Below are 17,239 nucleotides of genomic sequence, written 5' to 3'. Positions count from 1 at the left end.
TTACAGGAAAGAAAAAAAAATGTACAGAGTAAGGCCTTAAGAACTGTTTTATAATGAAAATGCCCCATGTGATTTGTTTTTATAGCAACATTCTTAGCAAAAGAAGATGCCCGTGAGAAGCAATATTCTACATAAATGCTAATGCTGCTGAAATCGCATGAACAAACCCTTTAAACGTGATAAAAGCCAAAAATTCTTCAGATTTTAGATTTACCAGAAACAACAAAATGAACATTATAAAGAATCTAGTAACCTAAAACAAACAAAAAACCCTTTCTATTTATTCAAGAATCATGCAACACCCATAATATTTTTTTAAAGGAAATACCAGCAGAATCATATCCTCTGTACTCCAGTCTCTGAAGGCCTTTGATTAGGGTCTCCAAAATTTCTCGTCTCGTGCGAGGAACATGGTAGTTTAAGTAAGCAAATATACCTGCAAATAAACAAATATTTAATAGAAAATTCTAACTAGAGAATCAACATTGGCATAACTATGACAAAAATCTTAATTTTCATAATAATGTCTAAGATGTGCAAAAATGTGAAGCTACAGTCCATCTTTAAAAAAGAAAGAATCTTCACTTCAAATTATTCAAAGGCAGTGCAACTTTTTCAAAGCGGAATTTCTTGTAAGTATAAAAGACTGAAGCAAATAAGTCAAAATAAATGTTTAGTTTTTTCAAAGCCGTTTATAACACTGTTCACTTACCTTCCATCACTGACATTTTAACAACTAAAATTTAATGCTTCAAAACTAACCAACAAATTTGGGGTGTATGGCCTATATACTGAGCATTATTTTTAAAGGAAAACATTTTCTGAACTAAGTATTTTAAGCAATATATGGACCCTCCAAAACTATACAGATGAAATAATTTTTCTTACTTTCAACGACCATGCTATCAATACATTTTAGGAATAAATAACTTATAAATAGCAATGATGTGAAGAATACTCACAATCTAAATAATTTAATCATAGAGAAAAATGGGCTAAAAATATATATAATCATCGTAAGACAAATGGTTTCTCACTTGTTCACCAGATTAGTAAGGGACAAATAACCATAATACATGTTAACGACTCTTGAGAATTCATAGAAAAGGAACAATCATTTGGAAAAGCAAAACTATAAATAAAGGGACTTGTACAACAAGAAGTGATCCAGAAGAGCAAAGAGGCAGTAGAACACAGGTAAAGGAAATCCACATTTCAGGAATAGCAGCATGGAAATTGTCTGAGGTCTTCCATGATTGTGCTTTGGCCAGGGTGGATATAGCTAAAATGTATAAAAACTGAAAATCAAAATATAAAGCAGTATAAACTCAAGCTGCTTATTTATGGAAGAACTTTCTTTTTTCTTAACTATCTTACACTATAATGCCACTGATTATTAAGGGGATTAATTCTGTGGGGCAGAACTCTGGAATGACCAGCTTTCATTTCATTTGAAAAGGTATCTTTATTTCTATAAAGAGTTTGGTCTTATCAAAGCATTTCAGCATACAAAAATATCACATAGCTAATAGTTGACAAAAAAGCCACCGTAACGTGTATGCTGATCACCATGGTGAGTACAGTGCAATTTTCCCAATCATGCCTTTCAAACAAAAAGGAAATGACATTTTAAAACTAAAATCCAAAACAACCTGAAACAACAGTTTGAACTTTCCCAAAAAAGGTGGTACAAGGCCAGACTCATAGAAATCCTATATTCATTCATATTTTTAAAAATTATAATTGTAAAGCTCTATTAAGTTATCACGCACTGTACAAGCATCTCACTTTCACTGCACCACAACACTGCATGAGGTCTGGGGGTTTTGTTGTTATTGTTGGTCCTTAATAAAGTATCTGTAAAATGAAAAAACTAAACCAATAACCCAATTGTAAATCAGACTTTTATGTGTTCTACCCTTTTCCCCCCATGGGTCACTGACCTTTGATAAAGGTTAAATGCACACAGAAAACTATCAGCCCCAAATAAGTATTCTATTAGCTCATTAACGGACAATACACAGAATATAAATATTTTCCCAAAATAAAACTTTAAATGCACTAAAAGAGGAACTTCCCTGGCGACCCAGTGGTTAAGACTCTGCGCTTCCACTGCAGGGGGCATGGGTTCAATCGCTGGTCAGGGAACTAAGATCCCGTATGCCGCGCGACGTGGGCAAAAAGAAAAAAGGAAAAAACAATGTGCTAAAAGAACACTGATTCTCAACTAGTCTACTCTCCATCACTGTGATTAGCATCAGCTAAATAATCTGCTAAAGGAGGATACAATCTAATTCATCTGAAAATCATTAACTAATACAACATATTACACTGTCAAAAATTCTTTGCAGGCTGAGGTCTCTGGAAAGCCTTGAAGACGAAGTCCAAATCCCAATAACGCAGCACATCCAGAAAAATTCACTACTAAATATCATTTCTCCCTTTTTTTTAAGAAATGTAATTCCTTTTTTTTTGAGTTTTTTTTTAATTGAAGTAATATTGGCTTGAACATTATATGTTTCATGTATATAACATTATATTTCTACTTCTATATACCCTGCATACTCTGTTCTCTGTTTCTACATTCTTGGTTTTTTCTGGTTTGGTTTGTTCATTTAAAGAAATGTAATTCTGGAATCCCCTGGTGATCCAGTGGTTAGGACTCTGTGCTTTCACTGCTGAGGGTGCAGGTTCAATCCCTGGTTGAGGAACTAAGATCCCACAAGCCTCGCGTTGCAGCCAAATAAAAAAAAGAAAAAGCAATTCTGATGGTAAAAGTAATACATTCAGAGAATTAAAGATTAAATATAATAATCAAATACCAATTTTTTTAAAGCAATTTAAATGCTAATGACAAAAAACAACTGTTTTTAAGACAAGTTATAGACTCAACACATTTTTACAAGAAAATTCAGAGTGATGCAATATTAAATTCACTATCTTCAATACATGTATTTTCAGAGTATATCATTAAGAATTAATAAAAGCAAAGTAACATATAAAATATGAGGACATTTTTCTACAAAACATCTTTCTACAAAACATTTTTCTACATTTTCTTATTATCACACCTAAGATAATGCTCTAGTTCATCTAATACAATGTTCATATATTCACATTTTCCCTATTAACAAAAATAAATGTCTCTTACAGCTGATTTGTTTATTCTACAATATAATAAAGGATCACAGCTCACATTTGATTGTTACGTCTCATAAGTCTCTTTGAATCCAGAATGGTCTCCCCTAATGCCCTGTTTTCCTCTAAGACACTGACTTACTGATAAGCCAGGAGCAATTTTCTTGTTGAATTTCTCACCTCTGGCTATGCCTAATTGATTCCACACTGTGTGGACTAACCAGTTCCTCTATTCCTTGTATTTCCTGCAAACTGGAAGAGAAATCTAAAGGCTTGACTGATTTAGGTTAAAACTGAGGGACAAGAATTATTCACAAGTATGTATGTTTTTTATATTGTCTGGTGACTCCCTATTAGTGATGCTAAGATTCATCACTGCTTTAAGGTAAAGACAAACAGATCACTTAGCCTGTGATATTCTGAAAGCATCCTCACAATACTTTCTAGGACTTCAGATATTGACAGCATTGATTTTAAGACAGTCATATTTTCTTTCTTTGTGGTCCATATATAAATGGTACATCTCCCAATAAGCGGCATCTTAGATTCGATGAAATACCATATATCAATTCCAATTCAAAATCTGCCTTTTCCTTGATAGAGGAAGCACCACTGTTACCAATAATCATTACTGTCATTTATTTTGGTTCACTATTGGAACAAAGAAAAGGGGAAGGGGAGGAATTGAGGAAGAAGAAGTAGGAGCAATATTTCTCCTTGCATAACCAGGCAGGAACTAAAAGGAATAAAAGGATGGACGCATGTAGAGAAATTTTCTAAGATCAAAGTAACAGAGCTGGGAGAAGAAAGTTATCCCTGGTTAGGAAAATGAAAGATAAAGAGGTTGAATCTGTCAGTTTTACAGAGCAGCCCCTTGAGAGCACAGCTGGCCCACTTGTACAGATTAGTGGGTTATCTGTAATCTTGGGGTAGCTGGGAAAATATAACAGCAAATAATTTGCCAATCAGACATGCAGGGCATGTTTACAGGGTAGGTATTCATAACTCAAAATGGTGCTTATTAGAGTAGCAATCCCTATTTCAGGTCTTTGATTTGTCTTATCAAACTATACAATAAATAGTTCTGCTTAAGGTAACTACAAAAGACTAAAAATCAACTCTCCACCACTCTTCAGTAATTGCTCCAATAACACAAACAGTAGTTGTATGGAGCACAGGAGACTTTCTACTCCCAAATCAGCTTGTGCTTCCAAAGTACAAATTTTCTTATTCATGTAATAGACTTGGAATAAATATCTCCCTAACTGAAGCAAGGACTTGCACCTACAGGCATCACTCTCAGAAAACGGCAACTTAAATTCAATGACATAAAAGCACTTTTGAACACCTTGCTTAACAAGATATTCAGACATGACCTAGATCACAGACTTGACACATCTGGTTAAAAGCAATCTAGCTGTAGGCAAAGACTATTAAACCTTATTGAAATGAAAACTGAATGCAATTTAGCTGACCAATCAAATTATTAAAGTTCCTATGTCTGGGTGAATTTATGTTCTTACAAATAAAAAATTTTACATTTTTTGAGGTATAGTTGACCTGCAATATTATATTAATTTCAAGAAGAAATTTTGCTTTTACATATTTTTTCACTTGACAACTTCAATATTCTGATGAAACCCTAGACATTGGAATTTATCAATATTAAGTGTTCAAATTCCTTCTCTAAATTTTATACCTTCTGAAACAGAATCCATCTACAACGCTACTTAAATTTCATTTAAAAATCTTTTCTTATAACCCAAGTTACAAATTATCATCGTTAAAGATTCAAATAACACAAATCCTACAGAATGAACTGTGAAAAATCTCCTTTTTCTACCTCCACACAGGAGATAACCAGCATTAACCCCACACACTGTCCCAATCCTTCAGCTATGAATTTTTCTACATATATGAACTCAGATGTACATGGTTTTAGAGGTTTTGTTTTTTTTAACCAAATATGATAATATATTATCATAAATATGATAATATACATATTGCTCTGTAGTTTTTTCTCTTAAGATGCTGGAGATCTTTCTATATCAGTACAACCCATCTACCCCAGTCTACGGAACGTTGCATAATAAAAATAGTCCATAATAGATTTTTCATATTTTACCTAGCCATTTACCTATTTATTGAGGTTTTTCTAACTCTTTGTAATTATAAACAATTCTGCTATTAAGGTTATACACACCAACTATACACTTGCCATAAAACACAGTCAATACTATAATTATAGAGGCACATCCTACAGGTAAGATTCCTTTAAAAGAAGAAATATTTGAGATAACATTTCCTACAACCCTAAAAACACAAAGAAAAAGTTATATGGAGTGACACATGAGAAATTTCAATTATTTGTGTGTTTTTTTAATTGTTCAAAATCTTTTTCCTATTTACAAAATGCTGGTTCAAGTGCCTCCTACTTTGTTGTAAATAAATGGGGCCACTGGAAGGAGCTCTGTAACACTTCTCTCTTGCATATTTAACATCCTGGAACTCAAAGCACTGTTTAAACACTGACATCTCTAATTATACACTCCCTCACAGTCTACCTATATCATCATCTTTCCCGAGAAAAAGCATGCACTTACTGCTCACACACCTTTAAACATTCCATCTCTCCCACTTCTCTCTCATCAATCACATCAGACCACAATTTTTCTTCATGCTGCCAAGCCAGCCCCTCTGGGCCCATTATACTCTCACCCCTGTGTCCCTGAGCACTCCTATAGTGAAGTCCATCCATTTCAGGTCATCCATTTATCTCAGGTCCACTTTCATGGGGGCCCTCCCAACTGTTGACCAATCCTGCTAATTCACTGCTTGTCTAAATTTTACACTTCCCCCAGATATTATTCTAAAGTCTAGAATCTAGACTACTCTCAAACCCCCATTTCTCTCTTCCCAGCCTCTTTCTCATTTTCAGTAGATTCTTCCTTTATAGAATTGAAGCCTTCTTCTTCATCTTAACAGTATAATACCCTATAAGCCTATCCTTCCTATAGACTGAAAATAGAGAAACATATTCCGCACATATGCCCTGAACCAGCCTCTCCTGCTTGTAACTCTTGGTAAGAGATTCCTCAATTTTGTAAATACAGAACTTTTTGTTAACATCAAAATATTTTGAGGATCCTATACAATAGAGGGTTGAATTTTTATTATCCAATGATCTAGATCAACTTTTAGTCAATTTAGAGACAATGCTTAGAGTATGAATCAATCAGCGAACACCTGGCATTAATTTCACAGCTTACACATCAGGAACTCAACTTTTCAACTCTACCAGGGACCTCAGTTTCACAATACTCTCTCTTTTGTTGGTATACATGCTCTCCTCAACACTAACTCAAATCCTTCTGCCTTCATATACGCAGCTTCTCTAACGATTTCTTTATAGCTAAATGCAATTAACTTGTCTCTGCAATATTAAACATGAATGACCTTTTTCTACTCTTGCAGACTCTGTCCAATGCAATATACCACTTTGGAATTCTTCTGCCTCTAACCACTATTCTTTGGCCTCTTTTCCTGGCACTTTTATTTCTTCTTTCAAACCCACTAGCAGTAGTTCTCAATTTATTTCTGACTCCATTCACTGTTGGGCAGAACGTGCCATCAGTGGTATCTCTCACATTGCACTAGTTCTCTACCAGCTGGCAGCATTCCTCAGCTAAGAGTCCTATCCTAACATCTGGAACATTCTTGGCCTAACCAGTCTCAGAATGTCTATTCATTCCACTTGTAGTCTAGAACATGGCAATGAAGAAGGACTGTGTATTATCACCCACACCTGTTATATGCGTAGTCACTGTTTCCTCCAATCAGACAGCAAATCCCTGAAGGCAATTCCTTTGTTTTAGTCATCTCTCCAAAAGGCAGGGTGCCAAGTACAAAGTGATCACTTCAAATATCTTCATTATTTTTTCTTTTATCAATATTTTTTATTGAAGTATAGTTGACTTACAATGTTGTGTTAATTTCTGTTGTACAACAAAGTGATTCTTTCATGTATGTATATATCTATAATATCTATATACTATATAGATAATATCTATATATTATCTATATAATATCTTCTAATACTTTCTAGGTACCTAAAATATACAGTCAAAAATTCCCAAATAGGACGGGCGCGAGCCGTGGCCAAGAGCCCACACCCCACAGACAGGCATGAGACGCTAAGGCTGCTGCTGCCGCCACCAAGAAGCCTGTGTGCGAGCACAGGTCACTATCCACACCTCCCTTCCGGGGAGCCTGTGCAGCCCACCACTGCCAGGGTCCCGGAGTCCAGGGACAACTTCCCTGGGAGAACGCACAGCGCGCCAAGGCTGGTGCAATGTCCCGCTGGCCTCTGCCGCCGCAGGCTCGCCCCGCATCCGCACCCCTTCCTCCCCCTGGCCTGAGTGAGCCAGAGTCCCCGAGTCAGCTCCACCTTTAACCCCGTCCTGTCTGAGCAAAGAACAGACGCCCTCCTGCGACCTACACGCAGAGGCGGGGCCAAATCCAAAGCTGAGCCCCAGGAGCTGTGCGAACAAAGAAGAGAAAGGGAAATCTCTCCCAGCAGCCTCAGGAGCAGCGGATTAAATCCCCGCAATCAACTTGATGTACTCTGCATCTGTGGAATACATGAATAGACAACGAATCATCCCAAATTGAGAAGGTGGACATTGAGACCAAGATTTATTATTTTTTACCCTTTTCCTGTTTTTGTGAGTGTGTATGTGTATTCTTCTCTGTGAGGTTTTGTCTGTATAGCTTTGTTTTCACCATTTGTCCTAGGGTTCTATCCGTCCGTTTCTTTTTTTTTTTCACTTTTTAAAAAAATTTTTTTCTTCTTAATTATTTTTTATTTTAATAACTTTATTTTATTTTATCTTACTTTATTTTATTTTATCCTCTTTCTTTCTACTTTTTCTCCCTTTTATTCTGAGCCACGTGGATGAAAGGCTCTTGGTGCTGCAGCCAGGAGTCAGCGCTGTGTCTCTGAGGTGGGAGAGCCAACTTCAGGACACTGGTCCACAAGAGACCTCCCAGCTCCACATAATATCAAATGGCGAAAATCTCCCAGAGATCTCCATCTCAACACAAGCACCCAGCTTCACTCAACGACCAGCAAGCTACACTGCTGGACACCCTATGCCAAACGACTAGCAAGACAGGAACACAACCCCACCCATTAGCAGAGAGGCTGCCCAAAATCATAATAAGTCTACAGACACCCCAAAACACACCACCAGACGTGGACCTGCCCACCAGAAAGACAAGATCCAGCCTCATCCACCAGAACACAGGCACTAGTCCCCTCCACCAGGAAGCCTACACAACCCATTGAACCAACCTTAGCCACTGGGGACAGACACAAAAAACAACAGGAACTACGAACCTGCAGCCTGTAAAAAGGAGACCCCAAACACAGTAAGATAAGCAAAATGAGAAGACAGAAAAACACACAGCAGATGAAGGAGCAAGATAAAAACCCACCAGACCTAACAAATGAAGAGGAAATAGGCAGTCTACCTGAAAAAGAATTCAGAATAATGATAGTAAACATGATCCAAAATCCTGGAAATAGAGAAAAAGCAAGAAACATTAAACAAGGACCTAGAAGAACTAAAGATGAAACAAGCAACGATGAACAACACAATAAATGAAATTAAAAATACTCTAGATGGGATCAATAGCAGAATAACTGAGGCAGAAGAACGGATAAGTGACCTGGAAGATAAAATAGTGGAAATAACTACTGCAGAGCAGAATAAAGAAAAAAGAATGAAAAGAACTGAGGACAGTCTCAGAGACCTCTGGGACAACATTAAACGCACCAACATTAGAATTCTAGGGGCCCAGAAGAAGAAGAGCAAAAGAAAGGGACTGAGAAAATATTTGAAGAGATTATAGTTGAAAACTTTCCTAATATGGGGAAGGAAATAGTTAATCAAGTCCAGGAAGCACAGAGAGTCCCATACAGGATAAATCCAAGGAGAAACATGCGAAGACACATATTAATCAAACTATCAAAAATTAAATACAAAAAAAACATATTAAAAGCAGCAAGGGAAAAGAAACAAATAACACACACGGGAATCCCCATAAGGTTAACAGCTGATCTTTCAGCAGAAACTCTTCAAGCCAGAAGGGACTGGCATATGTCTATATTTAAAGTGATGAAGGAGAAAAACCTGCAACCAAGATTACTCTACCCAGCAAGGATATCATTCAGATTTGATGGAGAAATTAAAACCTTTACAGACAAGCAAAAGCTAAGAGAATTCAGCACCACCAAACCAGCTTTACAGCAAATGCTAAAGGAACTTCTCTAGGCAAGAAACACAAGAGAAGGAAAAGACCTACAATAACAAACCCAAAACAATTAAGAAAATTGGAATAGGAACATACATATCAATAATTACCTTAAATGTACATGGATTAAATGCTCCCACCAAAAGACATAGACTGGCTGAATGGATACAAAAACAAGACCTGTATACATGCTGTCTACAAGAGACCCACGTCAGACCTAGGGACACATACAGACTGAAAGTAAGGGGATGGAAAAAGATATTCCATGCAAATGGAAACCAAAAGAAAGCTGGAATAGCAATTCTCATATCAGACAAAATAGACTTTAAAATAAAGACTATTACAAGAGACAAAGAAGGACACTACATAATGATCAAGGGATCAATCCAAGAAGATATAACAACTGTAAATATTTATGGACCCAACATAGGAGCACCTCAATACATAAGGCAAATACTAACAGCCATAAAAGGGGAAATCAACAGTAAAACAATCATAGTAGGGGACTTTAACACCCCACTTTCACCAATGGACAGATCATCCAAAATGAAAATAAATAAGGAAACACAAGCTTTAAATGATACATTAAACAAGGTGGACTTAATTGATATTTATAGGACATTCCATCCAAAAACAACAGAATACACATTCTTCTCAAGTGCTCATGGAACATTCTCCAGGATAGATCATATCTTGGGTCACAAGTCAAGCCTTGGTAAATTTAAGAAAATTGAAATTTTATCAAGTATCTTCCCCCACCACAACGCTATGAGACTAGATATCAATTACAGGAAAAGATCTGTAAAAAATACAAACACATGGAGGCTAAACAATACACTAGTTAATAACCAAGAGATAACTTAAGAAATCAAAGAGGAAATCAAAAAATACCTAGAAACAAATGACAATGGAGATACGACGACCCAAAACCTATCGGATGCAGCAAAAGCAGTTCTAAGCGGGAAGTTTATAGCAATACAATCCTACCTTAGGAAACAGGAAACATCTCGAATAAACAACCTAACCTTGCACCTAAAGCAATTAGAGAAAGAAGAACAAAAAAACCCCAAAGTGAGCAGAAGGAAAGAAATCATAAAGATCAGATCAAAACTAAATGAAAAAGAAATGAAGGAAATGATAGCAAAGATCAATAAAACTAAAAGCTGGTTCTTTGAGAAGATAAACAAAATTGATAAACCATTAGCCAGACTCATCAAGGAAAAAAGGGACGAGACTCAAATCAATAGAGTTAGAAATGAAAAAGGAGTAGTAACAACTGACACTGAAGAAATACAAAAGATCATGAGAGATTACTACAAGCAACTCTATGCCAATAAAATGGACAACCTGGAAAAAATGGACAAATTCTTAGAAATGCACAACCTGCCAAGACTGAATCAGGAAGAAATAGAAAATATGAACAGACCAATTACAAGCACTGAAATTGAAACTGTGATTAAAAATCTTCCAACAAACAAAAGCCCAGGACCAGATGGCTTCACAGACGAATTCTATCAAACATTTAGAGAAGAGCTAACACCTATCCTTCTCAAACTCTTCCAAAATATAGCAGAGGGAGGAACACTCCCAAACTCATTCTACGAGGCCACCATCACCCTGATACCAACACCAGAAAAGGATGTCACAAAGAAAGAAAACTACAGGTCAAAATCACTGATGAACATAGATGTAAAAATCCTCAACAAAATACTAGCAAACAATCCAACAGCACATTAAAAGGATCATACACCATGATCAAGTGAGGTTTATTCCAGAAATGTAAGGATTCTTCAATATATGCAAACCAGTCAACGTGATACACCATATTAACAAATTGAAGGGGAAAAACAATATGATCAAATCAAGAGTTGAAGAGAAAGCTTTCGACAAAATTCAACACCAAATTATGATAAAAATCCTGCAGAAAGTAGGCATAGAGGGAACTTTCCTCAACATAATAAAGGCCATATATGACAAACACACAGCCAATATCATCCTCAATGGTCTAAAACTGAAAGCATTTCCACTAAGATCAGGAACAAGACAAGGTTGCCCACTCTCACCACTCTTATTCAACATAGTTTTAGAAGTTTTAGTCACAGCAATCACAGAAGAAAAGGAAATAAAAGGAATCCAAATCAGAAAAGAAGAAGTAAAGCTGTCACTGTTTGCAGATGACATGATACTATACATAGAGAATCTTGAAGATGCTACCAGAAAACTACTAGAACGAATCAATGAATTTGGTAAAGTAGCAGGATACAAAATTAATGCACAGAAATCTCTGGTATTCCTATACACTAATGATGAAAAATCTGAAAGTGAAATTAAGAAAACACTCCCATTTACCACTGCAACAAAAAGAATAAAATATCTAGAAATAAACCTACCTAAGGAGACAAAAGACCTGTATGCAGAAAATTATAAGACACTGATGAAAGAAACTAAAGATGATATAAATATATGGAGAGACAGACCATGTTCTTGGATTGGAAGAATCAACATTGTGAAAATGACTCTACTACCCAAAGCAATCTACTGATTCAATGCAATCACTATCAAACTACCACTGGCATTTTTCACAGACCTAGAACCAAAAATTTCACAATTTGTATGGAAACACAAAAGACCCCGAATAGCCAAAGCAATCTTCAGAACGAAAAACGGAGCTGGAGGAATCAGGCTCCCTGACTTCAGACTATACTACAAAGCTACAGTAATCAAGACAGTATGGTACTGGCACAAAAACAGAAAGATAGATAAATGGAACACGATAGAAAGCCCAGAGATAAACCCACGCACATATGGTCACCTTATCTTTGATAAAGGAGGCAGGAATGTACAGTGGAGAAAGGACAGCCTCTTCAATAAGTGGTGCTGGGAAAATTGGACAGGTACATGTGAAAGTATGAGATTAGAACACTCCCTAACACCATACACAAAAATAAGCTCAAAATGGATTAAAGACCTAAATGTGAGGCCAGAAACTATCAAACTCTTAGAGGAAAACATAGGCAGAACACTCGACGACATAAATCACAGCAAGATCCTCTTTGACCCACCTCCTAGAGAAATGGAAATAAAAGCAAAAATAAACAAATGGGACCTAATGAAACTTCAAAGCTTTTGCACAGCAAAGGAAACCATAAACAAGACCAAAAGACAACCCTCAAAATGGGAGAAAATATTTGCAAATGAAGCAACTGACAAAGGATTAATCTCCAAAATTTACAAGCAGCTCATGCAGCTCAATAACAACAACAAAAAAAACAACCCAATCCAAAAATGGGCAGAAGACCTAAATAGACATTTCTCCAAAGAAGATATACAGACTGCCAACAAACACATGAAAGAACGCTCAACGTCACTAATCATTAGAGAAATGCAAATCAAAACTACAATGAGATATCATCTCACACCAGTCAGAATGGCCATCATCAAAAAATCTAGAAACAATAAATGCTGGAGAGTGTGTGGAGAAAAGGGAACCCTCCAGCACTGTTGGTGTGAATGTGAATTGGTACAGCCACTATGGAAAACAGTATGGAGGTTCCTTAAAAAACTGAAAATAGAACTACCATACGACCCAGCAATCCCACTACTGGGCATATACCCTGAGAAAACCATAATTCAAAAAGAGTCATGTACCAAAATGTTCACTGCAGCTCTATTTACAATAGCCAGGACATAGAAGCAACCTAAGTGTCCATCAACAGATGAATAGATAAAAATGTGGCACATATATACAATGGAATATTACTCAGCCATAAAAAAACGAAATTGAGTTATTTGTAGTGAGAGGGATGGACCTAGAGTCTGTCATACAGAGTGAGGTAAGTCAGAAAGAGAAAGACAAATACTGTACGCTAACACATATATATGGAATCTAAGAAAAAAAAATGGTACTGATGAACCTAGTTGCAGGGCAGGAATAAAGATGTAGACATAGAGAATGGACTTGAGGACACGGGGTGGGAGGGGGAAGCTGGGGCGAAGTGAGAGTAGCACCGACAGATATACACTACGGAATGTAAAATAATTAGCTAGTGGGAAGCAGCTGCATAGCACAGGGAGATCAGCTCGGTGCTTTGCGATGACCTAGAGGGGTTGGATAGGGAGGATGGGAGGGAGGCTCAAGAGGAAGTGGATATGAGGACATATGTATGCATATGGCTGATTCACTTTGGTGTACAACAGAAACTAACACAGGATTGTGAAGCAATTATACTCCAATAAAGATTGAAAACAAAAACAAAAACTCTTCCCCACCTTCTACTGCTCATTACCAGGACCTATTAACTTTCCCCTTTCCAGGGAACACAACTGAGGAAATGCTCATTAAGCAATACTTCTTTTCTTTCACAACTACTTTATACCCAGTATGATTTCTAAGAATATGTTAACACTAGTAGTTTTATAATTTATCCTAGAAGCCAGTCTTAGCATCCCTCAACCAGCCACAAAGCTATTACACAGTATAATTACAGAAAAAATTTTAAGGATTCATTTCAGGATATTTTTTAATTGCAGCTCTCTTACTGTTTTTAAATATTATCTCATTTACAAAAATATCATTTATATACACCATTGGACCAGAAGGGTATAATCCTACATTTATAAAAAAACAGCAAAATCTGTTAAGAGCTGTGCGTAACTTAAGTGAATTGACACTCTCTCACTGAAGCCAAAGGTAAAACAGATTAAAAAGGACAAAGTATTCCAAAGAACCAAGAATAAGAGGAAGACAAAATAAATTTTAAAAATAGATACACTGTTTTTCTCTGGAAGATTCATAATGCTTACTAGCATATTAAAAGTTCAAAAAAGTCCTGCAATTAAAAAAAAAGCCAGGTCAACACTGTTCAGTCTGTGGCTTCTCAAATTTATTTGACCATAAAATCTTTTTTTTCCCCTCAGTAAGATATTAACATCCCAATACAACCTGATAAATATAATAACAGTTTTAACAGTATCTCTGATTGGAAAAAGCTATCAAAAAGAATTGTTAGTCCTCATTCTTCTGCTTCAACACTCTGCAATGTTGAAACGAAATCTTTTAGAAAAACTTGAACCAGCAGCAGGTAATCAGAAAGTAAATCTCTAAATTTTCCCATCTAATCTCATTCCTACTCAATATCTCTGCCTAGAAATTTTATGTCAATAATTAAGATGTGGGAGGAAAATAAGGACAAATCTTTGTCTTCTTAACAGTTAACTTTCAGAATTTACATTGAAGAGGAAAGAAATTCTGAACCCTATTCCTGGAATCATGTAAAACTGGTCCAGGTTAAAAGCAGGAACTTAGAAATGCCTCAAATACTAGTTCTTTTTTTTTTTTTTAACGTCTTTATTGGCGTATAATTGCTTTACAATGGTGTGTCAGTTTCTGCTTTATAACAACGTGAATCAGTTACACATATACATATGTTCCCATAACTAGTTCTTTATTTCTTGTTTATCACCTGTTTCCTCAGCAGCATAACATGGTGGAATGGGGATGATGACTCTGTGAAAACGCCTAACAACTAATCACCACCCTGAAAGCCTCACCCTTATCTGAACCTTTTCTAAACCAGATCTGATTTTTTCTTTTATAGTACTGTACTTTGACTTCTGTTTTTCCTGGAACAAGATAAAGAAATGATCTGCAACGAGAAAGCCAGATACTTGACTAGGTGCACACCTCATCATTCAGTAACAGTTAATTACCAAACAAGCACACTGGGGATTGCAAATTCATTATCTCACAGCTCCAAACTAAATTATGTCTTTTGCAAAACCACTCTACTACCTAGACACTGCAAAAGTGTAACTGATTCTAAAGCCAGCTCTACCACTAATAATTTCAGCAGGCTATTTATAATTGTTTCTGTGTGCTTTTTTTTCAGTCTACTCTAAATTTAAACTTGCTCTTCATTTCAGAAGCTGAAATTAACATAAAGTTAAATGCAGGAAAAATAGACACTCATGAGTACAAGCTACTCCTGCTCAGTTCCTCTTGCAAAAGGCTACAAAGAATGTTTCCCAGGTAGCTTCAATTCTATTACAATCATACTTCCCTTAAAAAAAAAGTGTTCTTGGGACTTCCCTGGTGGCACAGTGGTTAAGAATCCATCTGCTAATGCAGGGGACAGGGGTTCAAGCCCTGGTCCGGGAAGATCCCACATGCCTCAGAGCAACTAAGCCCGTCTGCCACAACTACTGAGCCTGCGCTCTAGAGCCCGCGAGCCACAACTACTGAGCCCATGTGCTGCAACTACTGAAGCCCGCGCGCCTAGAGCCTGTGCTCGTCAACGAGAAGCCTCACCGCAATCAGAAGCCCGCGCACCACAACGAAGAGTAGCCCCCAGTCGCCTCAACTAGAGAAAGCCCGCGCTCAGCAACAAAGACCCAACACAGCCAAAAATAAATAAATTAAATAAATAAAATTTTTTTTTAAAAGTGTTCTTTCTTCCAGGGGTAAGGTCAGTTGTAAATTTCAATAAGGAAGGTAAGAATTCAATTCTTTTTACTGACAATAGCCAAGTTAATACGAATTTTAGAGCATATCAGTCATTTCAGATATAATTCTGACAATTATAACTTTAACTCACACTTTTATCTAATTATTAAAACGACTAAGTCTCAAAACATGGACTAAAAGGGCCTAACTTTATGTTTTAACTGTTCTAGGTAAAACATTCATTAAATGTAGACCAATATTTCTCATACGTAAGTGTTTCAAATGGGTGCACATGCAAGTAATAAATGATGTACGATCTCTCTCCACGGTCACTTCCAGGCCCATTCACCAAGGCATTGATTAGCAATGGCTTCTGTTGAGATGGGGGGAGGCAGGAAGTAAGATCATATGAAATGTCATTGTCGTAGCTCTAGCTATAGTTCTATTTTCTGCTGGGCGTGCCCGAAAGAAAGCAACTAAAATTAAATATTTTTTAAAAGGTAAATCCTGGAAGAATGCGAGATAAATTCAAGAGACCTCACCTGATGTTCCACAGGTTGCCTCCCTCACCTGCTGGACTCTTTTGAAGTCACACCCCTCAGTTCCCTCGGCCCTCGCTCCTTTTCCAACTCAGACAGTGCTCTTCGCTCCTGGTTCCCTTCTTGGCGCAAAGCCTCCTTCGGCCCCCCCAGATCCCTTCTAGGGCCCGCCCTCCTCTCAGGTGCCGTCCTAGGTCCCCGCTCCAGCTCCCAGAGGCCGGCCCCCGCCCCCAGCACCCGCAGGCACCGCGGGACACCCCCGCCCAACACCCTGACTTCGCACCCTCCACACTCCCGCTCCCGCCGGTTCCACCGGCCTCAGCGACGCCCGCACCGCACCCCAGCACCGCCCCGCAACACGCCCCCCGCCCGCGGCCCCCTTACCGCACATGATGTAGGAGGCACGGCCTGCAAGGCAAGCGGCGAGCGGCTGGCGAGTTCGAGAGAGCACACAAGCCTTTTGGGCGGTCAGCGGGCTTGGGGGCCAGGGGGTCGCCGACACGACTCCCTCACGGATGCCACGGCCGAGGCAATGAAACCCGTCCCGTCCTCCCGGGCTTGCCAGCAACTGCTGCTGGGCCCCGCCCCCCGGCGCACACCGCGCCGCCGCCGCCACCGCCCGCAGGTCCCATTGGGCCGCGTCCGCGCCGCTCAAGCGCAGGTCCCGCCTCCCCGCACAGCCCCGCCCCTCACCGCCCCAGGGCCCACGCAGGCGCTGGCCTGCTGGCGGCTGAGACGTGGCACCGGCTCGCGGCCGCATCCGCTTGAGGTTCCTGGAGCCGCCCGACCACCGGGCGCGCAGCGG

At 38.2% G+C, this 17,239-nt stretch overlaps 1 protein-coding gene across 2 annotated transcripts in view; it reads right to left on the bottom strand.

Moving 5' to 3' along the window:
* The window catches only part of GFPT1 (glutamine--fructose-6-phosphate transaminase 1), a 74,703-nt gene extending 57,689 nt beyond the window's left edge, over positions 1-17,014 (bottom strand). For both annotated transcript variants that reach the window (XM_073791290.1, XM_019942764.3), the window contains exons 1-2: positions 16,819-17,014; positions 329-436 (exon numbers count right to left, since the gene is read on the bottom strand). In XM_073791290.1, coding sequence (XP_073647391.1) covers positions 329-436; positions 16,819-16,825 — 115 coding nt within the window. In that variant the 5' untranslated portion in view covers positions 16,826-17,014. The remainder of the gene's footprint in view (positions 1-328; positions 437-16,818) is intronic.
* Between the last annotated feature and the right edge of the window lie 225 nt (positions 17,015-17,239).

Source organism: Tursiops truncatus, chromosome 14 (assembly GCF_011762595.2).
Source record: "Tursiops truncatus isolate mTurTru1 chromosome 14, mTurTru1.mat.Y, whole genome shotgun sequence".
Lineage (NCBI taxonomy): Eukaryota > Metazoa > Chordata > Mammalia > Artiodactyla > Delphinidae > Tursiops > Tursiops truncatus.
The sequence above is the reverse complement of the archived record's forward strand: the minus strand, read 5'-3'. Positions and strand labels throughout refer to the sequence as shown.